This window comes from Gorilla gorilla, chromosome 20 (assembly GCF_029281585.2).
Source record: "Gorilla gorilla gorilla isolate KB3781 chromosome 20, NHGRI_mGorGor1-v2.1_pri, whole genome shotgun sequence".
Lineage (NCBI taxonomy): Eukaryota > Metazoa > Chordata > Mammalia > Primates > Hominidae > Gorilla > Gorilla gorilla.
This window is the reverse complement of record NC_073244.2, coordinates 52,325,272-52,351,268: the sequence shown is the minus strand read 5'-3', so window position 1 is coordinate 52,351,268 and position 25,997 is coordinate 52,325,272. Positions and strand designations below refer to the sequence as shown.

Here is a 25,997-nt window from a genome sequence, read left to right as displayed (position 1 = left end):
CGCAGAGACCCAGGCGGGAGAGGAGCCCGGGGCCTTTGTAACGGAGCGCTGGGCCGCCAGGCGGGGAGGGTGGGTGGGGGTGCTGGGCAGACGGCTTCCTTCAGTCCCGTCACCCGCAGACAGGAAGGGCGCCTATAGCCCCCAGATCTATAGGGAATCCTGGATCTCTCGCGGTGAAATCACTGGAACCTCATTCAATCCCAGAGTCCTCTAATTCTAAGAAACTTGAGCATCCCCAACCGTTCTGAAGCCTGAGGACTCCCCTACCCGACCCCACTCCCCACAAGCCCCTCCGCCATCAACGCAAGAGTCTACGTCTTCCTGACCAATTCGAAAAACCCAAAGGTCGCTTTTCATGAACACAGAGCCCCCAAATCCTAGAAAACCAGGACAACTCAGCGGCCTCATAAAGTCCCTCCAGAATCCCCCAACACCTTTCCTCCTTACGCGCCCAAGAAACTTGGGGAGCTCCATCCTAGCTCGATGACCCCACACGTCTCTATCATTCTAGGAGAGCTCAGCCCCCCACCCCCCGCCCCAATAAACTAGAGACCTTTCCCCGAACTAACCCCAGGATTCTCTGGAAACTTAGCCTTCTCCACCACAATAAAGGGGACTCTTTCCCCTAAAAATCTCAGTACTCCCCGAATCTAACCCCTACAAATTGAGGGCGCCTAATAAATCCAAGGGCCCTCTTTGCATCTCCGCATCGAAGCAGTGGGTTCGAGTTTCCCCTGAATCCGAAAGCCGTGGTCCTCCTGGACCACCAGACTTATTGGGTGGAAGTGGCAGAAGGAAGCAGGGGGCTTACCTGGCCGGGCGGCTGGGGACCCCCGGGACCTCGATGACCTGGCTGGGGCTGGGGCTGGGGCTGGCGGCGGAGGTGGCGGCTGCGAAGAGCGGCAGCAACAGCACCAGCAGGAGGGGGCGGCGGCCGCTGGTGCCAGGCCTCCGCATCGTGTCGGGCGCCGAGTCCCGCTCCGGGCGGGCGGTCTGTCCAGCGGGTCAGGCTAGCCGCGGCCCCGCCCCTGCCCCCGCCCCCGCCCCCGCCCGAGGCCGACTCACTTTCTCCACAGTCCAGCCACGGGCTGCGAACTTCCCGCCAATCACAGCCCGGCGCCGCCAGCGCTCGCCGCGCGGCCAATCAGGAGGCAGCAGGGACAGGTGCCGGACTAGGGGCGCGGGGGACCTCGAGTTCCCCACGCGGTGGGGGGAAATTAGGACTCGGGTACTGGCACCGTGAACCTTCTCGTGGAACAGAGGTCCCAGGCGTAGGGTGCTTACAAATGGGAGGGATACGGGAGCGGGGTTGGGGGCAGGGTCCCCTAAGCTGGACTCCATCTGGCAGTCCTCAGCTCTCTGCTCCCAGTTCTGGGAGAATTCGGTCAGAATTTAGCTCCCTCGCTGGCGTGGAAGCTGGAAGCCCCCCACGGGTACCCCTTTCCACGAGAGAGACTGAGGATTCTGCAAATGGAGCACCAACCCTGCACCAGCCCCCCCAGGTCCTGCCCCTCTGAGGGTCCCAAGTTCACATTGGATCTTCTCAAAGAATTGATCTCTTCTCAAGACCCTAGGCTTCAGGGATTCCAGGCTCACCATCTGCAAAAGCTTGCTCCCCGAAGCTCTGTCCCTCAGTGAACCCAGCCAGGCTCTGCCCCTGATCCACAAACTCTGCTCCCAGGGTGCTCCTGGCTCTGCCCCCTCCTGCACCCCACTTATTGCCGCCCCCAGAGGGTATCAGACCCCCTTCCTTGCCTGAGTCTTTGAATGCTCCCAAGAGCAGCCTCCCACCACCCAGAATTGCAGACTTTCTCCTTAGAGAGTTCCCAGTTCCGGCTAGGTGCCCTGGCGCGGGCCTGTAATCCCAGCACTTTGGAAGGCCGAGGTGGATCGCTTGAGTCCAGGAGTTTGAGGTGAGCCTGGGCAACATAGTACAACATAGGACCCCATCTCTATTAAAAATCCAAAAATTAGGCCGGGTGCGGTGGCTCATGCCTGTAATCCCAGCACTTTGGGAGGCCGAGGCGGGTGGATCATGAGGTCAGGAGTTCGAGACCAGCCTGGCCAAGATGGTGAAACCCCATCTCTACTAAAAAATACAAAAATTAGCTGGGCGCGGTGGCGGGCGCCTGTAATCCCAGCGACTCGGGAGGCTGAGGCAGGAGAATCGTTTGAACCCAGGAGGTGGAGGTTGCAGTGAGCTGAGATCACGCCACTGCACTCCAGCCTGGGTGACAGAGCAAGACTCCGTCTCAAAAAAAAAAAAATCCAAAAATTAGCCGGGTATGGTGACATGAGCCAGTAGTCCCAGGTACTCGGGAGGATGAGGTAGGAGGATCACTTGAGCCTGGAAAGTGGAGGCTGCAGTGAGTTGAGATGGCACCACTGCACTGCACTGCACTCCAGCCTGGACGATAGAGTGAGACCCTATCTCAATAATAAATAAATACATAAAACTATATAAAAGAGAGTACCGATCCCTTCCTTGCCTAACAGTCTCCACCACTAGGAGCTGCAAGCCACAGGGGCCCTTAAACCCCGTCCACACCAGGGTTCCAGGCTTCAAGCCTTCAAACTCAGGGTCTCAAGCCCAGCTTGAGACTCAAAGCTCTTGGGAGCATTCAAAGACTCAGGCAAGGAAGGGGGTCTGATACCCTCTGGGGATGGCAATAAGTGAGGTGCAGGAGGGGGCAGAGCCAGGAGCCCCCAGGACCCCCCTGGGAGCAGATCCTGTGGGTCAGTGGCAGAGCCTGGCTGGGTTCACTGAGGGACAGAGCTTCGGGGAGCAAGCTTTTGCAGATGGTGAGCCTGGAACCCCTGAAGCCTAGGGCCTTGAGAAGGGATCAATTCTTTGAGAAGATCATTATAAATTCAAGGCTCCACCCTATATTCTCTGAAATACAAGCCCCTTCTCTCCCTAAGGCACCACCCTCAGAGCTTCACTCTGCCCCTAATCACCTCTTTTTCCAGAGTTTCAGGCCACACCCTTTCCCACAGAAAACTGGGACGTGACCACATGTAGGATCCCAAGCCCACCCCTTTCATGTTTGCTTCGCTTTGGGGTTCCAGGCCCCATATCCCACAGCAGCTGGATTCTTAAGCTTCCCAGTTCTGTAGCGTTAGCCCCGCCCCCACCTCGTGGATCCCAGGCTCCACCCACACAGGGTACTAGGCCACACGCCGTGACCACAGAGCCCACCCCAGACCAAGAATGGCAACTGATCCAGTTGCACCCCCCACCCCCCACTCCTGCTCCTTCTTCCAATCCAGGAGGGTGTGCAGGACTGACGGGGAAGCCCTTCACCCCCCTTCACTGTGAGACACACAGGCTGACTCACACGGCTACACACCGTTACTGCCACCTACAGCAATCCATGCCTCCATCCCACACTGACACCCAGAAATCTGGGTCCAGCACCGTCCAGGGACACACAGTCCCTGGGGCAGGTGACGACGGCACTCACACTCCATTCACAGCTATTCGTGGGCTGTCCCAGAGCCCGGCTCTGCCCCATGACTGTACTCCATGACCCTGTTTTTGTATAACCCCCAAGACCCCTGCTCACATGACCCTGCAGGACAGCATATCCCTACCCGCTTCCCCCCTCACCACCTCCTACCCTGTGGCTGGAGCATTTGCTGGGGGCGCTGCTGAAATTTCTCCCTTCTGTCCGGGATCCAGCGCATCTTCAATGCTTGTTGCTAGGCAACAGCCTCTGGCTCACCGCTGCAACTTCCGGCGTTAGCCTCCCCTCCCCCTAGAATTTGGAGTCCCCAGCTCCCCATCCCTCCCATCAGTGTCACTATCTCCCAGGATCGTGTCTATGTCACCTATTGAATCCTAACTCATCTCAACCCTTCAGAATCCCTCAGAGTTCTAGTCCCCCCACATTCCAGAATCTTCCACCCCTCCCCCCATGCCCTCTCACGCACAAAAACACAGAGTTAATACTATACTAGGATAATACTATCTCTAGCATTTAAAAAACCCAGCTCTTCAGTGTTCTAGATTTGCTGACATCCCAAATTCTCCTCTCTCTCTCCCTCTCTCTCTCTCCCCCCCCACCCCCTCCCCCAGAATAAGGCCGGCTCACGTCTGTAATCCCAGCACTTTGGGAGGCCGAGGTGGGAGGGCAGATCACTTGAGGTCAGGAGTTTCAGGCCAGCCTGGCCAACACAGTGAAACCCTGTCTCTACTAAGAATACAAAAATTATCCAGGCATGGTGGCGCACACCTGTAATCCCGGCTACTCAAGAGGCTAAGGTGGGAGGATCACTTGAACCCGGGAGGCAGAGGTTGAGGTGAGCTGAGATCACACCACTGCACTCCAACCCGGGCGACAGAGAAAGACCCTGTCTCAAAAAAAAGAAATAAAGAAAATAATAAAAATTTAAACATGAAATAAAAATAGAATGACCAGCATTCCAGCAACACAAGCGTTCTGGATTCTCTGGCCTGGAAAAAAAAAATGACTCTAATATTCTAGATCTGTGAGCATTACAAAACACCACCATATTCTAGATTTCTTGACCTTCCAGGCCCTCCCCCCACATACTAGATTTCCTAACATGCCAATATCCCCCAATATTCTGAATATCCTGGCCTGTAAAAAATTTTCTAGAGTGTGAGGCTGGGCATGGTAGCTCACACCTGTAATCCCAGCACTTTGAGAGGCTAAGGCAGGAGAATGGCTTGAGCCCAGGAGTTTGAGACCAGCCTGGGCAACATAGTGAGACAATGTCTCTATAAAAAAACTTAAAAAGTAGCTGGCTGTGGTGGCACACACCTGTAGTCCCAAATACTCAGGAGGCTGAGGCAGGAGGATCACTTGAGCCCAGAAGGCCGAGGCTGCAGTGAGCCGTGATTGCACCACTGCACCCTAGCCTAGGCAACAAAGCAAGACCCTGTCTCAAAAACAAACAAACAGAAACAAAACTAGGGTTTGAGGTGCACAGCTATTTCAGAACACCCCGGTTTCAGAGGCACTCACCTTTTACGTCTCCCATTTGTGTTCCAGATTCTCTGATAATCCGGAATCTCCTGCCATTATGGATTTCTTGGAACGCAAACAAACCTTCCAGTGCTCTGGAAGGGCGGATAGTCCAGGATCTCTCCCATTCTCTAGATTTCCTAGTAATCCAGGTTCCTTTCTGTATCCTATAATTCTCAGCATTCCAGACATCCTGGCATGCAAGATATTCCTACCGGTGGAGATTCATGGGTATGAACTCCCCTTGACACTCCCCTATTCTAGAATCAGTGATTTTTCAGGTCCTTTTTGTCAGAAACTTCTATATTCTGGATTCTCTGATAAGCAGGGGAGAACTCTAATATTGTTAATCCATGAGCACTCCAGAATATCCTTGTGTCCGAGATGTCCTCATGTTCGAGACCCCTCTCTACTATGTTTCAGAAGCTCTGGCATTCCAGAAACTATGGAATTCTAGAATTAGCATGTTCTAGTATTCTCTACTCCTAGTCTGTCCCCACTTTCTGTCCCTTTTTTATTGGCACAAGGAAAAAAGATGCAGAAAACCTTCTCAAGGAAGTGCCGTAGGAGCGGGCATTATTTGGGGAAAAAAAAGTCCCAAGGCCAGCCAGGAAAGGTGGCTCACGCCTGTAATCCCAGCACTCTGGGAGGCCGACTTAGGTGGATCATCTGAGGTCAGGAGTTTGAGACCAGCCTGGCCAACATGGTGAAACCCTGCCTCTACTAAAAATACAGCAGGACACATGATCCAGGCTGCAATAATGGAAGGCCTTCATCACACTGGCCACAGTAATTGGTTCAGGAATGGCCACCTGACTTAATTCAAGCCAATGAAAATCAGTCTTGTGATTTTGGCTGTTGCTAGGGAAAAAAGAGTTGCTAAGCAGCTGCTTAGAGTCACCTTGCCACAGAGAGAAAACCTGATTGAAGATGTATTCCAGAGGTAAGTGAAGTTAGGAGATAAAAAGATATTCTGGGCCGGACACAGTGGCTCTCGCCTGTAATCCCAGTACTTTGGGAGGCTGAGGTGGGCAGATCACCTGAGGTCAGGAGTTCGAGACCAGCCTGGCCAACATGGTGAAACTCTGTCTCTACTAAAAATAAAAAAATTAGCTGGGCATGGTGGTGCGCACCTGTAATCCCAGCTACTCGGGAGGCTGATGCAGGAGGATTGCGATTGCTTGAACCCGGGAGGTGGAGGTTGCAGTGAGCTGAGATCATACCACTGCACTCCAGCCTGGATGACAGAGTGAGACTTTAAAAAAGAAAAGAAAAAAGAAAAAAAGATATTCTAAATCAGTGTTTGAACCCCCGGATCCAGCCATGCCTGAAGGCAGAGTAAAAGCCAACACATTCCTCCCCTGCATCACCTTTTTTGTTTTGTTTTGTTTTTGAGACAGGATCTCACTCTGTCACTCAGGCTGGAGTACAGTGGTGTGATCATGGCTCACTGTAGCCTTGGCCTCCTAGGCTCAAGCGATCCTCCCACCTCAGCCTCCCAAGAAGCTGGGACCATAGGCATGCACCACCATGCCTGCTTAATTTTTGTGTTTTTTTGTAGAGATGGGGTTTTGTTATGTTGCCCAGGCTAGTCTGAAACTCCTGAGCACAAGCAAACTGGCCTCCCAAAGTGCCAGGATTATAGGTGTGAGCCACCATGCCTGGCCTCCCTTTGCTTAAACAAGAGAGGTAGATGTTCCTGATTTTGCATATATCGGGTTGGGTCCCACATCTTCCCCACCCCTTTCCTGGGGAGTCCCAAACCTGCTAAGAATAAGCAAGATGTTGGCAGTGAGGACTTTATTGGGGACGGTGACTTTGGCTTCCAGAAAAGAGGGAAGGTGGGAACCTAGTAACAATAACCATTTATTCCAAGGAGGCCCTGGCCCTGAACCCGGGGTTCCCACAGGAATCAGGGAGGCACCTGAGTCCCCCAGGACCAGGGCATCCCAAGGCTTCATGGCAGCTGCGTTGTTCAAAAGGAAGTTTCATTGAGCTTCATCTTGGGAGGTGTGAGGGGAGTGCCGAGACCGCTGGAGGGCCAAGGGGCTGGTGTGGGTGGCCGTCGGAGGTCTGGCCCACTCCGCACCAGTTCCTGGCAGCGTTCCACAAAGCTGCCCCCACCACGGCGCCGGGCCTCAGCCTGCGGGGGGCTTGGGCTCCCACGGTGGCCAGACAAGGAGGTGTTGCTGGAGGCTGAGTGGAGGCTGAGGAAGTAAGGACAGTAAGTGCACGTCATCACGGGGCAGCTGGGCCACTCTGTCCCCGGGAACACCACGCTGTCCCCTCTCCCCTCATTGCACAGAAGGGGAAGTGGAGTTGTGGCTACCTGGTGAGGGAGATGCGGGGTGAGGGGCTGGGGAGACAGCCCCATGAGGGAGCTGAGGGAGCCGGCGGGGCCAGCTCGCAGTGTTCCAGCTGTTCCATCAGCTCTTGCTCCGTCAGGCCACCTGCTGGGGGGCACGGAAGCAGGGTCAGGAGGCAAGACAGGGGTCATAGGGCAAGGGCCTGGGTTGCATTGCAGTACAAGCACCGAGGGTCAGGACAGGAGAGAGGAAGCAGAGATCAATGCATGGGGGCCAGAGGCTGAGACAGGGCTTGAAAAACAAGGGCAGGAAGGGATGGGGAGCAGAGAGGGGGTCAAAGGAAAAGGGGTCAGAGGGCAAGGGCCTGGGAGAGAGATCAAGAAGTTGGCTGTGGAGAGTGGTTCTGGGTGAGGCTGTGGGGCTTGGGACGGGATTGGGGTGGGGCAGGGAGTACCAGGGGCCTGGCCGAGGCCGTCCATGGCGGTGGTTAGGTCCCACATGGCCAAGCTGCCGTTGGCCTGGCCAGTGAGCAGGTAGCGCCGGGGCCGAGAGCCGAGCCGCCGGGAGCCCTCGCACTCCAGCACTGTGAAGGCCGTCGTGGGTGAGCCGTCCACGGAGCGCACGGAGCACACCCTGGGGGGTGCAGTGGGGGAGGTGGTCACCCTCGCTTTCTCACCCTTCCTAGTCCCAGTCCCCACCACTGTGGCCGCAGTTCCTGCCTCTCCAGGGGCCATTCCGATCTTTATCCATCCCTAGCCTGCTTTTCTCTTGAGTTCCAGTCCCAAGGGTCTAGCAGCTCTTGGACACCCCAGCCCTAAACACCCAGGGAGTCTCCCAGAGCTTCTGCTCTTCCCTGCTCCCATTGCAGGGAAGACCCGAGGCCCGTCCCAGCTGCTCCCCCACCTCCTATCAGCCTCCTGGCCTCCTCCCTGGGCTCCTGGCCTCCCATCAAGCCTCCTTTCATCCCCCGTGCAGTGGCCACAGCTCCCCGCACGGGACAAAGCCTCAGCCCTTCCACAGCCTGACAAGGCCCGCCCGCATCTGCACCCCATCCTCACCTCCTGTTCTGTGCTCCAGCCCAGGAGCCCACGTGTCCTTCCCATGTGACCCTATTTGGCCCTTCTCAGCCTCTGCACATACAGTTCCCTCAGGCTGGGGCCCCCTTCCCCTCCCTTCTTTCTTCTGTTCCTTCCTACTTGTCCTCTAGGTCTCTGCTCAGAGTCCCTTCATCCAGAACATCCTCCGAGGCCCCTTTCCCAGCTGAAGCAAGCCTGCTACAGCTCCCTGGGTCTCCTCCATCCCAGCCCGACCCCTCCCCCTGGTCCCCCCACCCCACCCCGACCTCTACCCCTGGGACCCCCATCCCACTCCGACCCCTCCCCCTGGGACCCCATCCCACCCCGACCTCTACCCCTGGGACCCCCATCCCACCCCGACCCCTCCCCCTGGGACCCCATCCCACCCCTCCCCCTCCCCCTGGGACCCCATCCCACCCCTCCCCCTCCCCCTGGGCCCCCATCCCACCCTGACCCCACCCCCTGTGCCTTCAACCTGGCCCTGCCTGCACTGGGCTGGCACTGCGCCAGGTCACTCCCACCAACACCTGTCACACCTTTGATACCAGAAGACAAACCTACCAGGCCTGTCCTCCCTCCCAGCCTTTGCTCCTTCAATGCTCCTTGGCTGGGATCCCTTTCCGGCCTCAGTGATCTGGCTAGCATCTTGCCTTCTCCCCTGACCTCCCTCCCTGTTGGACAGGACTGTCCTCCCTCCCTGATGGACAGGACTGTCCTCCCTCCCTGATGGACAGGACTGTCCTCCCTCCCTGATGGACAGGACTGTCCTCCCTCCCTGATGGACAGGACTGTCCTCCCTCCCTGTTGGACAGGACTGTCCTCCCTCCCTGTTGGACAGGACTGTCCTCACCGCTGCCCAGTAGATGAGAGACGCACGAAGAGTTGGCTGGCGCTGGGCACCACCTTCTGGATGAACACTTGCTGGTCGTCCCGCTCACCGTAGGGGCCTGGGCCAGGCAGGGGCAGGGGTCAGGGCCAGCTGGGATTCCCTCAGCCTCAGACTTCCTTCCCCACTGATGAAACCCACCACCCCAAGACCCCAGTCCCATCCCCAGGCTGTTAGAGTTGGGCAGGGCCAGAGAGGGCTGGGGGGTTGCGGCAGTCAGTGGAGCTCAGGTGCCTCAAGGATCAGGACACCCCAATCGTTGCAGGCTCCTGGGTCAGGTGGCCACAAGTGGGAATCAGCGGAGGTCAACAGGGGTCAGGTAAGGGGGTCAGTGGGGTGGGAAGGCCAGGAGCCAGTAGGCACCAATGTCATTGCCAGCACTGCAGCCGCCATGCCCATCTGCCGACTCCAGAGCCAGGATCTTAAAGGAAGCGAGTGGGGTGGAGCCGGGCTGGGTGGAAATCATGCCGCGGAAGCGAGTCACAGACCATGTCCGCACGTGGTTGTTGTCGGCACAGACTGAGGGGCACAAGGAGAGCAGGAAGTCAGGCCTGGTGCAGGCATCAATGCTGCCTGCCCCTCCAGAGCCTCAGGACAGCCCCGTTTCAGGAGGGTCAGCCCTTGCTGAGTTCTTCCCTTTCAGAGAATCCTTTCCTCCCCAGAATTCCAAATGTTAAAAACCCTGTTGCCTCTGCCTCCAAAACTGTTCCAGAGCCTGATCTCACCTTGCCCTATCCTCTGCCCCACACTGGTCCTGGTCCATTTCGTCACCTGCCTGGACCGTATCAGCACGCCCCTCCCAGAGGTCCCTGCTCCTGTCCTATCCCAGTAGTGTGCTCCCACGGGCAGCCAGGTGGAGCCTGTGAACACCTGAAGCTAGTCATGTCCCTCCCCTGCTCGGAGCCCTCTGTGGCTCCTGCCCTTGTCACCTCCATACCCTCATCTCCTCCCATTTTCCCCCTCATTTACTCTGTTCCAGGCACAAGTGGCTCCCTGCACTTCCTCAGGCATCCTCTCACCTCAGAGCCTTTGCAATGCCGTTCCCTCAGCCTGAATGCTTGTCCCTACCAATCTGCACTGCTCATTCCGTTATTTCTGCTCAAAGGTCCTTCCTCAGGCCTTCCCTGAACGACCCCTCTCCAGTGACTTGACACTCTCTAGCCACACACAGCTTCATGTTTATTCATAGCCCTTATCATTGCCTGGTGTTGATTTAGATTATTTTATTAATATTTTATTTTATGAGATAGAGTCTTGCTTTGTTGCCTGGGCTGGAGTGCAGGGGTGCAATCATAGCCGATTGCAGCCCCTGACTCTTGGGCTCAAGTGATCCCTCCACCTCAGCCTCCCAAGAAGCTGTGACCACAGGTGCGTGCCACCATACTTGGCTAATTTTTTAAAAATTTTTTGTAGAAACAAGGTCTCACTTTGTTGTCCAGGTTGGTCTCACACTCCTAGCCTCAAGCAATCCTCCCACCTTGGCCTCCCAAAGTGCTGGGATTATAGGCATGAGCCACAGTGCCCAGCCTGATTTGCATTTTTATCTATTTATTTTTGAGATGGAGTCTCGCTCTGTTGCCTAGGCTGGAGTGCAGTAGCATGATCTTGGCTCTCTGCAATCTCCGCCTCCCAGGTTCAAGCAATTCTCCTCCCTCAGCCTCCCGAGTAGCAGGGATTACAGGCACGCGCCACCACACCTGGCTAATTTTTTATATTTTTGGTAGAGGTGGAGTTTCACCATGTTGGCCAGGCTGGTCTCGAACTCCTGACCTCAAGTAATCTACCCGCCTTGGCCTCCCAAAGTGCTGGGATTATAGGTGTGAGCCACCGCACCTGGCCATTGATATCCATTTTTATAGATTTATTGTCTGCCATCCCTGCTAGAATGTCAGCTCCACGAGGGCAGGGACTTGGCCTGTCTTGTTCATCACTGTATCCCCTATGCCTGGCACATGGTGGGTGCCCCGTAAATCGTTGCTGAATTGATGGATTCCCAAACACACACAGATTCACTCTTCCTCAGACTGATCCCCTATGGTATTCTCTCACTTCTGCAATTACAATCCCATCCCAGGTCAATCCTCTCCGCCAGAGCTCTCTTCCTACACAATGTCCCTCCCCAGTGGAAATTCTCATCCTCCTGTCTCCACACTCCCATCTGAGCTGTCTCTCCCAGCACTGGAGCACCCCACAGAGGCTCACCTGAGATGAGGTGCTTCTCCGACAGCATGATCTTGGTGACGGGGCTGCGGTGCACAGTGAAGGTCTGGAAGAGCTGAGGCCCTGAGCCCACAGTCTCCGGGTGCTGCACGATGACCCGCACGCCCCCTGAGCTGGTGCCATAGGCGATCTCGATCCAGTTCCCACTGTCACCTGGTGAGGGGCCAAGGATGAGGAGAGGGCCTGGGCCACAGAGACAGAAACCAGGGCAGGGAGAAAGAAACAGGCACAGAACAGAGACACAGTCAGAAAGCAAGGAGAGGCCAGGCACGGTGGCTCACGCCGTAATCCCATCACTTTGGGAAGCTGAGGCGGGTGGATCGCTTGAGGTCAGGCATTCAAGACCAGCCTGGCCAACGTGCTGAAACCCTGTCTCTACTAAAAATACAAAAATTAGCTGGGGGTGGTGGTGCGCACCTGTAATCCCAGCTACTCAGGAGGCTGAGGCATGAGAATTGCTTGAACCCAGGAGGCAGAGGTTGCAATGAGCCAAGACCACGCCACTGCACTCCAGCCTGCATGACAGAATGTGACTCTGTCTCAAAAAAAAAAAAAAAAAGAAAGAAAGAAAGAAAGAGACACAGAACAGAGACACAGTCAGAAAGCAAGGAGAGAGGGAAGGACACAAAAAGATGGTGATGAGATGTGGGAAACGGAGGAACAGGGAGACAAAGGCACAGGTCAGAGGAGGAGAGGCCCAGAGACAGAAATTTTAACAGTGAAACAGCAAATAAGAGAGGAAAGAGAAAGAAAAACAGAGAACAGAGGCCGAGGCAGGAAGATTGCTTGAGGCTAGGCGTTTGAGGCCAGCCTGGGCAACATAGTGAGACCCTCATCTCTACAAAAGATTTTTAAAAAACTAGTTGGGTGTGATGGCATTCACCTATGATCCCAGCTACTCAAGAGGCTGAAGTAGGAGGATCACTTGAGCCCAGGGGGTGAGGCTGCAGTGAGCTATGATTGCGCCACTGCACTCCAGCCTAGGTGACAAAGCAAGACTGTCTCAAAAAACAAACAAAAATGACATAATAGTGGCATGTGGCGGGAAGGGAGATGAGGAGGAAATGAGTAAGTAAGTGAAATAAGAAAGAGGCCGGGTGCAGCAGCCCATGCCTATAATTCCAGCACTTTGGGAGACCACGAGAGGAGAATCCCAGGGGCTCAAGACCTGCTTAGCCAACGTGGCAAAACCCTGCCTCTACTAAAAACACAAAAATTAGCCCGGCATGGTGGCAGGCACCTGTAATCCCAGCTACTTGGGAGGCTGAGTCTGGAGAATTGCTTGAACCCAGGAGGCAGAGGTTGTAGTGAGCTGAGATTGCGCCATTGCACTCCAGCCTGGGTTGAATGACAGAGCGATACTCTGTCTCAGGAAAAGACAAAAAAAAAAAAAAGAAAGAAAGAAAGAAAAAAAAGAAATAAGAAAAGGGCCTTACAAAGAAGAAAGGTGATAATGTGTCATGAAGTTAGGTGTATTATTAACTTATTTCTGCTTTAAAAAAAAAAAAAGAAAAGCAGCAACAGCAGCTATGGCCAAGCACAGTGACTCAAGTCTGTATTTCCAGCACTTTGGAGGCCAAAGTGTGAGGATCACTTGAGCCCAGGAGTTCAAGACTAGCCTGGACAACATGGCAAAACCCTGTCTCTACAAAAAAATACAAAAATTAGACAGGTGTGGTGATGCATGCCTGTGGTTCCACTGTTCAGGAGGTTGAGGTAGAAGGATCGCTTGAGCCTGAGTGGCAGAGGTTGCAGAGAACTGATATCATGCCACTGCACTCTAGCCTGGGCAACAGAGCAAGACCCTGTCTCTATTTTTTTTAAAAAAAGAATAATCCCTGCCTCACACTATACATAAAATTTAATTTCTAATAGAACAGACTTCCATGTAAAAACGAAAACTGTAAATCTTCTAGAAGAAATTCAGGAGAAGATCTTTGTAACCTAGAATAGGTAAGGATATCTTAAGACCCAGAAAACACTAACCATTAAAAAAAATATGCTAAGTGAAAAATGCAGACACAAAAGACCATATAATGTATGATCCCATTTACAGGAATCGTCCAGAACAGGCAAATCCATAGGTATAGGAAGCATATTGAGCCTGGCCAACGTGGCGTAACCCAGTCTCTACTAAAAGTAGAAAAATTAGCCAGGCATGGTGATGCACACCTGTAATCCTCCCCTACTCAGGAAACTGAGGCATGAGAATCGCTTGAACCCAAGAGGCAGAGATTGCAGTGAGCTGAGATCATGCCACTGCACTCCAGCCTGGGCAGCAGAGCGAGACCTTGTCTCAAACAAAAAGAGAAAGCATATTAGTGATTTCTAGAGGGTATCAGAAGTGAGAAATGTGGAGTTACTGCTAAAGATCAGGGGGTTTCTTACGGGGGTGATGAACATACTCTGGAATTTGTTCATGGTGATAGTTGTACAACCTTGTGAATATACTAAAATCTGCTGAATTGTGCATGTTCAAATAGGAAATTTTACGGTATGAGAATTACGTCCCAAAAATTAACCCATTCTGCATTTGATGTCAAGAAAACAAAACAAAAAACTGTCTCAAGTAAGAGAACTCAGCTTCATTTGCTGTAAAACCTGCATCCGTGTTGTTTTATGAACATGTGAACATCATGCCTTAATCACAAAGATGGGAAAGAAACACAAAGATTAACTCCTAATTGTCCATTCTGCCCCTAGTGGAGAGGCTGGCCACCATCTAGCACCTAGAACAGTGCTTATATACAGGGATACTCAGTAAATATTTGTTGAATGACTGGATGAGAGTTGAATCTGGCTGGGCGCGGTGGCTCACGTCTGTAATCCCAGTACTTTGGGGGGCTGAGGCGGGAGGATCATCTGAGGTCAGGAGTTCAAGACCAGCCTGGCCAACATGGTGAAACCCCATCTCTACTAAAACTACAAAAATTAGCCAGGCGTGGCAGTGGGCGCCTATAATCCTAGCTACTCGGGAGGCTGAGGCAGGAGAATCGCTTGAACTCAGGAGGTGGAGGTTGCAGTGAGCCAAGATTGCACCACTGCACTCCAGCCTGGGCAACAGAATGAGACTCTGTCTCAGAAAAAAAAATGAGAGAGAGTTGAATCTGCCGCCCCTCGATAAACCCCCCTGGGTCATGCTACACAAGTTGGGGGACAGCTGCAGGCTGGGGCTGGGGCTGGCAGGTGACAGCAGCAGGGGAAGCCAGGTCATAGCTTACTGGTCTTAGGGGTGAGGTAGACACTGAGGGCAGTGACCCCATCCTCCGCTGGGTCCCGATAGAGCTCGCTGACAAGGAGGTCGTTGTCTTTCATGCGCAAGGGGAACTTCTGCACATCTGGGGTGGGCAGGGAGGGTGGAGCGGGTTTGTTCCAGGTGCCCCAGCCTCTCTCCCTCCCTTCCCCTCTCCCAGGGGAGGGTCTCGGGCACCCGGGACACAGGCTGCTGCTCACCCACGTAGTAAATGGAGCCGTTGTTGCAGCCCAGGAGGAGGAAGGAGCCTGCCGCGTCATAACTGGTGATGGGCTGCACCTCCTGGACCTGGGGGTGGGGCAGGACAGGCTGCAGCCGGGAGCCCTTCCACTCCTTTGCTTCCGTGGTGACCCCTCACAGAGGATGGGCCCTCTCCTCCACCTCCAGAACCCACCCACTGCTCCGCAGCCCCGTCCACCCCAGGCCTACCTTTGTCCCTGTCTTGTTCCCTCCCTTCCTCCCTTTGATGCATCTGTCTGTCTGACTCTTGGCCTCTCCTGGACTCTGTACTCTTTAAAGTTTTAATTTTTTAAATTTTTTGTAGAGACAGAGTCTTATTATGTTTCCCAGGCTGGTGTCAAACTCCTGGGCTCAAGCCATCCTCCTGCCTCGGCCTCCCAAAGTGCTGGGATTACGGGCGGGAGTCACTGCACCCGGCCTCCACTATGTACTTCTGACATGACTCTAATTCATCTCCATTTATCTCTCTGAGTTCCCCCATCTGCCACAGTGGTTCAGTCTGGTTTGACTCTGTCTACCCTTCTCTGTCACCTCTTTCTGATTTTCTATTTCTATTTGCCTGGTTTTCTGCCTCTCTGTCTCTTTCTCTGCCTCTGTCTGTCTTTCTCCCAAAGCCATCCTCCCACCTCAGCCTCCCAAAGTGCTGGGATTACAAGTGTGAGCCACCGAGCCAAGCCAGTTCTTGTCTTCTACAGCATCCCTCCTAACCTGTTCTCTCACCCAGTCCCAAGACAATCCTCCCTCCTCCTTTTCAAACCCATTCATGCTTCATGTGGGCTCTGCAGCACCTCCTCCAGGAAGGCTTCCCTGATGCTCCTTAGGCCTTTATCACAGACATCCCCAGGCTCTGGCCAGCTGCTGGTTCTCTGGCTTCCTCCAGGCTTAGGGGGTGGGGGTGGGGGCAGACGTGAACCCCTTCCTGGGTCTGTACAGTCTGGAAAACTGGGAAGGGGGCAGCCAGGCTGGCCAGAACTCTGACCTGCCAGTGCTTGGTGACGGCATTCCACACCCCAATGCGTCCCGTGTGGCTTGTAGCAATGAGCTGGTTCCCGACGAAGAACAAGGCCTCCACGGGCACCCCCAGATGAAAGACCCCTGCAGTGGGCAAAAAGGGCTCAGCTGGAACCCTGCCTCATGGAGGAGGAGAGGTGGGAGGAAGAACTCCAAGGACTAGAGGATTCAGTGGGACCACAGAATCCTTGAAGGATAGAAGATTCCATCAGGGGCTGGGCATGGTGGCTCACACCTGTAATCCCAACACTTTGAGAGGCTCAGGTGGGCGGATCATTTGAGGCCAGGAGTTTTAGACTAGCCTGGCCAACATGATGAAACTCCATCTCTACTAAAAAATATAAAAATTAGCTGAGTGTGGTAGCACACACCTGTAGTCCCAGCTACTTGGGAGGTTGAGGAAGGAGAATTGCGTGACCCCAGGAGGCAGAGGTTGCAGTGAGCCGAGATCATACCACTGTACTCCAATCTGGGCAACAGAGAATGACTCCATTTCAAAAAAAAAAAAAAAAAAGTGAAGATTCCAGCAGGAATTAGAGAAGATAAAATGGGCCAGAAGATTTCTGATGGGGTATGGGATTCTAAAGCGGTCTGGAATTCTAACAGCACTGAGCTTTGCAATGAGGCAAAAAAACCTCCACTGGTGGCAGGGGATTCTTACGAGGGCTGAGATTTATTTGGGGACAGATTAATAAGTCTGAGATTTGTTGTTGTGGCTTTGAGACAGGGTCTTGCTCTGTTGTCCAGGCTGGAGTGCAGTGGTGCAATCATGGCTTACATAGCTCACGGCAGCCTCGAACTCCTGGCCTCAAGCAATCCTCCTGCCATGGCCTCCCAAAGTGCTGGAACTACAGATGTGAGTTACTGTGCCCAGCCATAAATCAGAGATTTCTTTTTTTGTTTTTTTTTTTTTGAGATGGTGTCTCACTCTGTCCACTCTGTCGCTCAGGCTGGAATGCAGTGGTGCGATCTCAGCTCACTGCAACATCTGCCTCCCAGGTTCCAGTGATTCTCCTGCCTTAACCTCCTGAGTAGCTGGGATTACAGGCACGTGCCACCACACCAGCTAATTTTTTTGTATTTTTGAAGTAAAGACGGGGTTTCACCCTGTTGGCCAAGGGGGTCTCGAGCTCCTGACCTCAAGTGATCTGCCCGCCTCAGCCTCCCAAAGTGCTGGGATTACAAGCATGAGCCACCGCACCGGGCCAAGTCAGACATTTCTCATGGCCACACAGAATAGCGCATTCTAACAAAACCAAGAGATCTAACAGGGCAGGGAATTCTGATGGAGGGAGAATTGTATGTGGGTGGATTTTTCTAGGAAGTCAGGGAATTCTAACAGGATATAGAATTCTGAAGGGCTGGAGCATTCTAATGACACAAAGAGATCTAATAGAGCAGAGAATTCTTATGGGTTTGAGGATTTTATGGGGTGGGTCATTTTAACAGGCCGTAGAATTTAAAGGACAGAGGGTTCTGGAAAAGGCTTGGGGTCATACCTATCTCGGAGCCACTGCCTTCCGCCTGCAGAGCCCATAGCAGGATCTCGCTGCCGGTGGCTGCTGCCACCATCTTGTCATGTTCACCCAAAGCCCCACCATGCACCCGGGCTGTGAGCGCCAGTCGTTCGATGGGCCAGTCCAGGCGGGGGCTGGAAAACACCAGCTGCCAGCCAGAGGCTTCCTTCAACCTGTAGGATCGAGGGGACATCACCAACCCTCACCGCATGCCCTTCCCATCAACAGGGCTGGGACCTCCTGCCACTCCCTCCCCAAGCACCTGTAGCAGACTAGAAACTGGGTATAGGCCACAGCGATCCAGTTGTGGTGTCCACACACCAGGCGCACCATCCCCGGCTCCTCAGGTTGTCCTTGAGGGGAAGAGTAGGGATCAGAAGAGGGTCACAGGGACCCCACAGCTGCCCCAACCTTCCACGAGATAGAAACGTACCTGAGGGTGAGGGAGGGGTTTTCTCATCCAGCATTCGGCCCAGCAGCCCTGCATTGCCAAGGTTGGGGGGCATTGTGTTGCTCCGTCGGACAGGGGCTGGCCGTCCTCCTAGCTGCTGAGGCCCCACTAGGCTGTGCCGGTTCCGCCGCTTCACTGGGAACACTACAGTGAGAATAAGAGGTAGAGTAACAGTCATTGTAATCATGGCCTCACATAGCAAGCACTTAAAATATGACGGTGATTGATTTCCCCATGTGTGGGACATAGTCTCCGGGTGAAGATTTTAAGTGGTGCAGTGACACAGCATGAAATGACACTGAACCACATAGCAAGTTACTTCCCTTTCAGTTCCCTTGAGCCCAGCACAGAGGAAGACTGAGTTTAGTGCTGCTGTGATATTAATGAATCTGCAGTATTACCTAATTTTGTTTTTTGTTTTTTTCTTTTGAGTTGGAGTTTCGCTCGTTGCACAGGCTGGAGTGCAATGGCGCAATCTTGGCTCACTGCAACCTCTGCCTCCTGGGTTCAAGTGATTCTCCTGACTCAGCCTCCCAAGTAGCTGAGATTACAAGCACCCACCACGACACATGGCTAATCTTTTATATTTTTGGCAGAGATAAGGTTTCACCATGTTGGCCAGGCTGGTCTCGAACTCCTGACCTCAGGTGATCCACCCACCTCAGCCTCCCAAAGTGCTGGGATTACAGGCATGAGCCACTGTGCCTGGCCCTAATTTTCACTTTTAATAAATGGAACACTGCACCCTTGGCAAGCAATAGCATCTAGCCAGAGTTGTTTTTCATTTTTTGTTTTGTTTTGAGACAGCATCTCGCTCTGTCACCCAGGCTGGGGTGTAATGCGTGATCATAGTTCACTGCAGCCTTGACCTCCTGGGCTCAAGCGATCCTCGCACCCCAGCCTCCTAAGTAGCTGGGACCACAGGTGCATACCACCACACCTGGCTAATTTTTTTTTTATTTTTAGTAGAGATGAGGTCTTGCTGTGTCACCTGGGCTGGTCTCAAACTCCAGGTCTCAAGTAATCCACCTGTCTCGGCCTCCAAACTGCTAGGATTACAGGTGTGAGCCACTGCTACAGGCCAGAGTTTAATAACACTGCTATGTTTGGGTTTTATTTTCATGTTTACTTTGTATTTATAATATAAAGCTTGCATTTAAAATGATTATTATTTTTTTAATTAGCCGGGCATGGTGGCGAGTGCTTGTAGTCTCAGCTATTCGGTGGCAGAGCTGAGGTGGAAGGATGGCTTGAATCTGAAAGGCAGAGGTTGCAGTGAGCCAAGATCGCACCACTGCACTCCAGCCTGGGTGACAAAGCCAGACCCTGTCTCATAAAATTAATTAAATAAATAAATGAATAAATGATTGTTTTTTGGAAAACAGGATAAAACTAAGTTGGAAAAGTACTACTACAGGTCTTTATATCTGGCAACTTTCATGAAGGTAGCAGGTGCTGACTGCAGTTAGGGAAATAAAGCTGTAGATGAAATTTCCCTACTCTGTTCCTTCTACCAATCAGAAAAGCCTAGTTCTAATAACCACTGGGGCATACCTTCCATGGCCAGTGGGCTGGCTATCATGGGCATTACTGTCAATAACTTCCTATTAATATTTCTCCCCTCCATGCGAAGAATCCCAGGTCTTCCAAAGCACCCCCTACAAAGAAACCAAACCTGGACTACAACTCCCATGGGGCTCCAGGACATCATTCTGAGCCTCAAGAGTTAGCTGGCCCATTGCCTCATGGGAAATGCTGTTTCCAACTTCCTTTCCAAGCATCAGCCCAAGCATCTCATAGGGAACTACACCTCCCACTGTATCTCAGGACTCACAGCACAGGCACCCAAGAGCTGCAGCCTTATGGGAAATGTAGTCTTTAGCCCACCTCCGCGCCCCTCCATTCCATTGGGAGTGCCTACCTGGTGGCGGCAGGTAACCATTGAAGAGGACGTTTCCACAAGAAGATCGATCCAACTCCTCTCGAAGCTGCAGGCGACGAACTGCAACAGGAGGACTTAAAGGCTGGGACTTAGGGAGATGCTGAGGCCACCCCATTTCCCCCTCCCCATTTCTTTCTACACAGAGTACCAATACTCCTCCCAGTACGAATACAGACCCAGCCAGGGCCATAACCAGTCCTCCCACCTCTACCCCAGCCCTCTTTCAGGAGAGAAGGGGAAGAGGGGCAGGTAGCATCACAGAGTTGGTTTTCTATACAATGAGGATGATAGCTGGGGGCTCCCACTTACCCAGAGGAGTGAGCCCATAGAACTGGGCTTCATGGAGGAGGCTGGAACCGTGGACACCCCTGGGTAGTAGAATTGACTAGAGGTCAGGGTCTAGGTGTGGGGGTGAACAGAGAATGCTGAGAGGGTAATTTTCAAAACTGCACAGAGAATGTCAAGGGGTAGAAAGTTTTGATGGAATAAAGATGCTAAGGAGTGATGATATGGGTGGAGGAAATGTTGAGTGTGTGTGTGTGTGTGTGTGTGTGTGTAGGGAGAAATCGAAGGACATAAAATTTTAACATGATCAAGATTCTCATGAAGTTTTGCCTGTTTGCTTTTTTAGAGAAAGGATCTCGCTATGTTGCCCAGGCTAGTCTCCAAATCCTGGGCTCAAGTGATCCTCCCACCTCGGCCTCCCAAAGTGTTGGGATTACAGGCGTGAGCAATCCCGGCGCGCCCGGACTGTGATCAAGGTTCTGAATGAGAATTCTAATAGAATGGAGCTCACGTGGACATTCAGAGGAGGTGAAAGAACTCCTCAGGGGGTGAAGACAGTGAGGGACTCCCTCCCCTTTTTCCATGCCAACCTGGGATCCAACTCTTTGGTGCGCAGGAAGTTGAGGATGGGGGCGAAGACTGTAGGGTCCCTGTCGATGAAGATCTGCGGGAAAGGGGGACAGAGGATGGATAGGGTAAAAGGCAGGACTGAGTGGGGTCCTGCCCCTCTTCCTACCAACCCCTCCCCCCCATCCCATTTCAGCTCTTGTCCGACTCACTGCTCCGGTCTCATCTTTCAGCGTCGAGATGCGTCCGCTCAGAAGACTGCAGGGAAGGGACACCGAGCAGGCGTCACGGGCCGGGGGAGTGGATATTAGGTCTCCCACGCCCTCTCCATCCCTCCTACCCTCGCCCCAAACTCGCTCTCCCGATCACCTGGAGAAGAAGGAGTCTGGGATCCAGGTGAGAGTCTGGCGAGAGGTACTGAATCTGGGCGGGGAAGGTAAACGGACGCAAGAGATGAAGAGGAGCGGGTGAGGAATGCGTCCCCCTCCCGCAGGATCCAGGGTTCCCTCCCCTTCCCCCTCCCCCGGCGTTTTTCCAGAATCTCGCGCCTCCAAAGGGGGGGGCGGAGCAACCGTTGATGGACAGGGATTCCCCCAGGAGAGGCGGATACTCCCACCCCGCTTCCCGCCCCCGAGGATGGGACCTCAGGAGTCTCCCACACTCACCTCTTGCCTCCCACATTCAGATGAATGACTTCCCCGGGAGGCCCCCGACTCGGGACCCCCTCGGCTGCAGTAGCCGCTGCTGCCATGGCCCCCGGGCGAGCCGGCTGGCCCGCACCCACTTCCGGGTGCGCACCCGGACCCCGCCTCCATAGGCTGCTCATTGGGCCAGAGACTCCAGGCGTCACTAGCGATTGGACAGAGCGCCTGCCCATCGCGGTTAACTTTTCCGCCTCCTTAAAGGGGTCCGCCTTTCCTGAACTTGACGGGGCGGACCCGGAGTCTCCTTTGGGGAAGTTTATTACGAAGCATAACGAAATATTCTCCATCCCTCTAGGTTCTCGTCAAGGGGCGTGTGTTTAGACCCCGAAATTAAGTCCACATAAAAGGGTACATCTGGATGTTCTCCGCAGCCACGGTACCCCCGTGCCCCTCTCCCCACCCCGCACCCACCCCTACAGCCACCACAGCCCTCCTTTCAATCCTCCCGGGCGCAGCCCAGAAAACCCAAACAAACGACCATAGACCATCAAAGCCAAAGGGTTTATTGTAGGTACATACAGTGTGCGCCCGCCACACCGCCCCACACCCCCGGGCCCCAGCGGCTTCTCCAGGCGGCCATGGGGACTGCCCACAACCCAATCCCCCCACTCCCCAGGGAGGTGCTCCAGCCAGAAGCATGCAGGGGTGGGCTTCCCCTCGCCCCTCCCCTCATGAAGTGGCATTTACAACTGGAGGGGGGAGGAGAGAGGAAAACAGTTTTGAGCTTTGACGCCCCTCCCATTAAAAGCCTTCGCGGATGCGGGGCGGGGGAGGAGGAGATCGACGTTTTGCAAAAATAAACTAAGTCAGGAATTAACCGCATGGCTCTGAGGCGGCGGAGTGCAGGGGGCTAGGGCCCCTTCACTCCCCCCTCCCAGACAGAGATCAAGGCAGCATTGGAAGTGAGGTAAAGGCGGGGAGGGGGTGTCCCCTCCCTGCCCCCTAGCACCCTGGATGGTCCAGGGGACCTCACCAGCGCCCCCGTGCCCATCCCTAGGGCAGAGAGGGGGGCAGGAATTACTGCCCCCACCACCCCAGCTTCTTGGGGCAGGATCTGCAGATCGGGGCTGGGGGCTTGGCTCAACTGGCCCCCTGCCCACCCCCATCAAGCTCAGTTATTGCATAAAAATAAGGGACCCCCAGCACCTGGGGTGGGGGTGGTGAGTGGGAAGGGGCCGAGATATGGCTATAGGGGCAGCAATCTCCCCACCACTTCTTGGGGTGCAGGAGAAGTCCCCTCCTTTCCGGTGCCCACCATGTCACGCGTCCTCAGTGTTGGAACTAGGGGCTCCCGCCCCTGCGGAAGAAAAAGTGTCTTTGTGCCCACAGTGCGGAAAAGAGGGGAGACGAGATGTGTCAGGTCCTGGGGGTGGGAAGTCACTTCCTGCGCCCGCTGGCCCTGCGATCTCCGCCTTCCCTCTTAGGGTTGCCCTCATCTGTGGATGAAGTAGTGGGTAGTGTCTGGCCCCAGCGGGCGATCTCTGCGTGTTCCGCCACCGAGGAAGCCACAGCCTCCAGCCAGCCGTTCATCTCCTCCTGGGGGAAGAAACAGGGCACAGAGGCCGTATTTGGAAGAGAGAAGCTGGAATAATAGGCGAATTTCAGATCAGACTACCCTCTCTGAAATTCAGTTTTCTCATCTATTAAAAAGGGATGATGATGATGATGATGCAGTTACATAGCAATATGTGCCAGGCTCTGTTCCAAACACTTTAGTGGGTTAATGCCCTTAAACCTATGCAATAGGATTGTATATACTTCCTACTACAGAGATAAATGACACAAACAATGATAATAATATGGGCAGGCACTACTAGAGCACTGATATTTACTAGGCCCTGTGCTAAGTATCAGTTTATCATGTATCAATTAAACATGCAGCAATTTAATTCTCACAGTAACCCTATGATAAGAGACTTTTTTTTTTTTTTGAGACAGAGTCTTGCTCTGTCCCCCAGGCTGGAGTGCAATGGCTTGATGTCAGCTCACTGCAACCTCCATCTCCCAGGTTCAAGAGATTCTTGTGCCTCAGTCTCCCGAGTATCTGGGACTACAGGCACGCGCCACCATGCCTGGCTACTTTTTGTATTTTTAATAGAGATGGGGTTTCGCCACGTTGGCCACACTGGTCTCGAACTCCTGACCTCAAATGATCTGCCCACCTCAGCCTCCCAAAGTGCTGGAATTACAGGTGTGAGGCACCATGCCAGGCCAAGAAACTATTTTTAATCTTCATTGTGCAGATAAGTAAAAGAAGGCATGTAGTGGGTAAAGGCCTACTTCTGGCTGGGTGTGGTGGCTCATGCCTGTAATCCCAGCACTTTGGGAGGCTGAGGCAGGTGGATCACCTGAGGTCAGGAGTTTGAGACCAGCCTGACCAACATGGAGAAACCCCGTCTCTACTAAAAATACAAAAATTAGCCGGGCATGGTGGTGCAAGCCTGTAATCCCAGCCACCCAGGTGGCTGAGGCAGGAGAATCGCTTGAACCTGGGAAGTGGAGGTTGCAGTGAGCTGAGATTGTGCCATTGCACTCCAGCCTGGGCGACAAGAGAGAAACTCTGTCTCAAAAAAAAAAAAAAAAAGCCCACTTCCTCATTGCATCTTGTGAAGACTGAATGAGATAACAAGTGTTAGTTATTACTCTCAACATCTCTTCAAACCACCTCTATGCTTGCCTCTCTCAGACTCCTCTTCCTCCTCTCCCCACAGGCCTGTGTGGCCCAGCCATGCGCTCTCCCATTTGGGTCCCTGCCCTGGCCGCGGCCTGGGCTACCCCCACAGGTAGCCAAACGAATCTTTTTTTGTTTTGTTTTGTTTTGTTTGTTTGTTTGGTTTTGAGATGGAGTCTCGCTCTGTCGCTCAGGCTGGAGTGCAGTGGCGCAATCTCAGCTCACTGCAAGCTCCGCCTCCCGGGTTCAAGCCATTCTTCTGCCTCAGCCTCCCAAGTAGCTGGGACTACAGGCGCCCGCCACCATGCCCAGCTAATTTTTTGTATTTTTAGTAGAGACGGGGTTTCACCGTGTCAGCCAGGATGGTCTCGATCTCCTGACCTTGTGATCTGCCCGCCTCGGCCTCCCGAAGTGCTGGGATTACAGGCGTGAGCCATGGTGCCCAACCTGAATCACTCCTTTTTTTAGACCCCCACCGTCCCTCTGAATCACCCTTTTTATTTTTATTTTATTTTCGAAAGAAGTCTTGCTGTTGTCCCCCAGGCTTGAGTGCAATGGCTCCATCTCGGCTCACTGCAACCTCCGCCTTCCAGGTTCAAACGATTCTCCTGCCTCTGCCTCCCAAGTAGCTGGGATTAAGGCACCTGCCACCATGCCTAGTTAATTTTTGTATTTTTTAGTAGAGACGGGGTTTCACCATGTTGGCCAGGCTGGTCTCAAACTCCTGACCTCAGGTGATCTGCCCGTCTTTGCCTCCCAAAGTACTGGGATTACAAGCGTGAGCCACCGCGCCTGGCCAAATCACCCCTTTTTAAAGCGAACTCCCTCCTATTCCAGTCTCACCTGAGTGACCACGGCAAAGATGTTGGACTTTGTCATCAGGATCTGCAGGCAGCCCTCCCTGAAGCCCTTCCCACTCCCCACTGGGTTAGGAACCTCCTTTGGGCTCTCAGTGCCTGTGGGCTTTCCCATTACAGCCCTGATAACTCTGGCCTGTAAGTGTCCTTTCTCACAGCCCCATCACTCTGGGTCAGGAGCCAGACAGCCAGATCATTACTGAGGTCCACACAGAGGGAGGAAAGGACCAGATCTCACCTCATCTTTTGCCTGGAGCAAAAACTCACTGCCATCCTGGGTCCTGCAGGAAGGGACACAGGACTTGAGAGATCTGGGGAAGGGGCCCAGCCCACCTGCCCACCAAGTGTCCCCCAGGGAAGCCAGGGTCCCACTGGGAGTTGAAGCTGAGCCTTGGATCCCTCCCTCCTGCCCATTGGGGGGCTTACTGGAGCTTGAAGACATGCTTCTTTTTCTTGTAGTCACTAGCCACCTCGCTGGTGGCCTTGTGCAGGCTGAGCAGCGGTTCCCCACCGTGTGTGCTCCCGGATGCCGGGCCCTTGGAGTCCTTGTAGAAGCCCAGTTCCCCCTTACTAAGCACACAGTACAGGCTCACCCACGACCTGGAGCGACAAGATGGGGCTCAAGGCAGAGCCGCAGCACTCTGCCTGATAACTCTTCATTAACATCCTCAAGGGCTGAATATGTCTGAGCCTTCCTACCTCTGGACCTTTGCGCCCTCGTTGCGCCCTAGTTGGGCCTAAAATGCTCTTCCTTAAGGCTTGCTGCCCTGAGGGGAGCATCTAAGTCTCTCAGTATCAAGCCTTTGCCCAGGCTGAGATTTCCCTTCCTTATCCCCTCCCATACTGAATTTCCTGAAGGTAAGACTTAAGCTGTCTCCTCCATAAGCCTTTGCTCCACTCAATCCTCCCCACTCATGGAGCTTTCTCAAGGAAAGTCTATTGGTCTACTGTCTGGAAGAAAGAATTCCTGTCTCTCCAGTCATCCAAAGCCTCGATCCTGGAGGAATCCCTCCGAAAGCA

General features: G+C 53.7%; 3 protein-coding genes and 1 long non-coding RNA gene across 20 annotated transcripts in view; 1 reads left to right on the top strand and 3 right to left on the bottom strand.

Annotated features, from left to right (window-relative positions):
* The window catches only part of LTBP4 (latent transforming growth factor beta binding protein 4), a 37,293-nt gene extending 31,595 nt beyond the window's left edge, over positions 1–5,698 (bottom strand). For 8 of the 9 annotated variants that reach the window (XM_055369446.2, XM_055369447.2, XM_055369448.2 and 5 more), the window contains exon 1: positions 812–987. In XM_055369446.2, the coding sequence (XP_055225421.1) occupies positions 812–957 (146 nt within the window). In that variant the 5' untranslated portion in view covers positions 958–987. Of the gene's footprint in view, positions 1–811; positions 988–4,991 lie in introns of those variants that run through there. The other variant, XM_055369464.2, reaches the window with a different exon arrangement.
* A 1,078-nt stretch (positions 5,699–6,776) lies between these two features.
* SHKBP1 (SH3KBP1 binding protein 1) lies at positions 6,777–21,879 on the bottom strand. Of its 5 annotated transcripts, none has more exons than XM_031004513.2 (18): positions 21,411–21,563; positions 21,115–21,168; positions 20,958–21,003; positions 20,769–20,842; positions 20,203–20,261; positions 19,873–19,953; positions 17,934–18,095; positions 17,763–17,853; positions 17,483–17,673; positions 15,952–16,067; positions 14,933–15,020; positions 14,701–14,817; positions 11,462–11,632; positions 9,623–9,778; positions 9,224–9,320; positions 7,752–7,930; positions 7,321–7,444; positions 6,777–7,198 (listed from the first exon to the last, which is right to left on the bottom strand). In XM_031004513.2, the coding sequence occupies exons 1-18, from the start codon at positions 21,494–21,496 to the stop codon at positions 6,967–6,969; spliced, it is 2,124 nt and encodes a 707-aa protein (XP_030860373.1). In that variant the 5' UTR covers positions 21,497–21,563; the 3' UTR covers positions 6,777–6,966. The 5 variants fall into 5 exon arrangements, with proteins under 5 accessions (XP_030860373.1, XP_018871182.2, XP_055225419.1 ...); XM_019015637.3 differs by having other exon boundaries at positions 7,321–7,441; XM_055369444.1 differs by lacking the exon at positions 7,752–7,930 and having other exon boundaries at positions 7,321–7,441.
* Positions 20,734–23,115, top strand: LOC115931642 (uncharacterized). Of its 3 annotated transcripts, none has more exons than XR_008673811.1 (4): positions 20,734–20,873; positions 20,979–21,141; positions 21,745–21,797; positions 22,874–23,115. It is a non-coding gene; the product is annotated as an uncharacterized lncRNA (long non-coding RNA). The 3 variants fall into 3 exon arrangements; XR_004068094.2 differs by having other exon boundaries at positions 21,745–21,825; XR_010131970.1 differs by lacking the exon at positions 21,745–21,797.
* The window catches only part of SPTBN4 (spectrin beta, non-erythrocytic 4), a 105,126-nt gene continuing 101,065 nt past the window's right edge, over positions 21,937–25,997 (bottom strand). For all 3 annotated transcript variants that reach the window (XM_055369439.2, XM_055369440.2, XM_031004511.3), the window contains 3 exons: positions 25,404–25,577; positions 25,216–25,258; positions 21,937–22,985 (listed from right to left, as the gene is read on the bottom strand). In XM_055369439.2, the coding sequence (XP_055225414.1) occupies positions 22,827–22,985; positions 25,216–25,258; positions 25,404–25,577 (376 nt within the window). In that variant the 3' untranslated portion in view covers positions 21,937–22,826. The remainder of the gene's footprint in view (positions 22,986–25,215; positions 25,259–25,403; positions 25,578–25,997) is intronic.

Bases quoted from the DNA above. Each gene is read 5' to 3' on its own strand.
- SHKBP1 (XM_031004513.2), bottom strand. From the start codon at position 21,496: ATGGCAGCAGCGGCTACTGCAGCCGAGGGGGTCCCGAGTCGGGGGCCT. The intron at 17,854-17,933 runs GTACGTTTCTAT...CTTCCCCTCAAG, and splicing joins AACCCCTCCCTCACCCTCAG to GACAACCTGAGGAGCCGGGG. The intron at 7,445-7,751 runs GTACTCCCTGCC...CGTGCCCCCCAG, and splicing joins CGGCCTCGGCCAGGCCCCTG to CAGGTGGCCTGACGGAGCAA.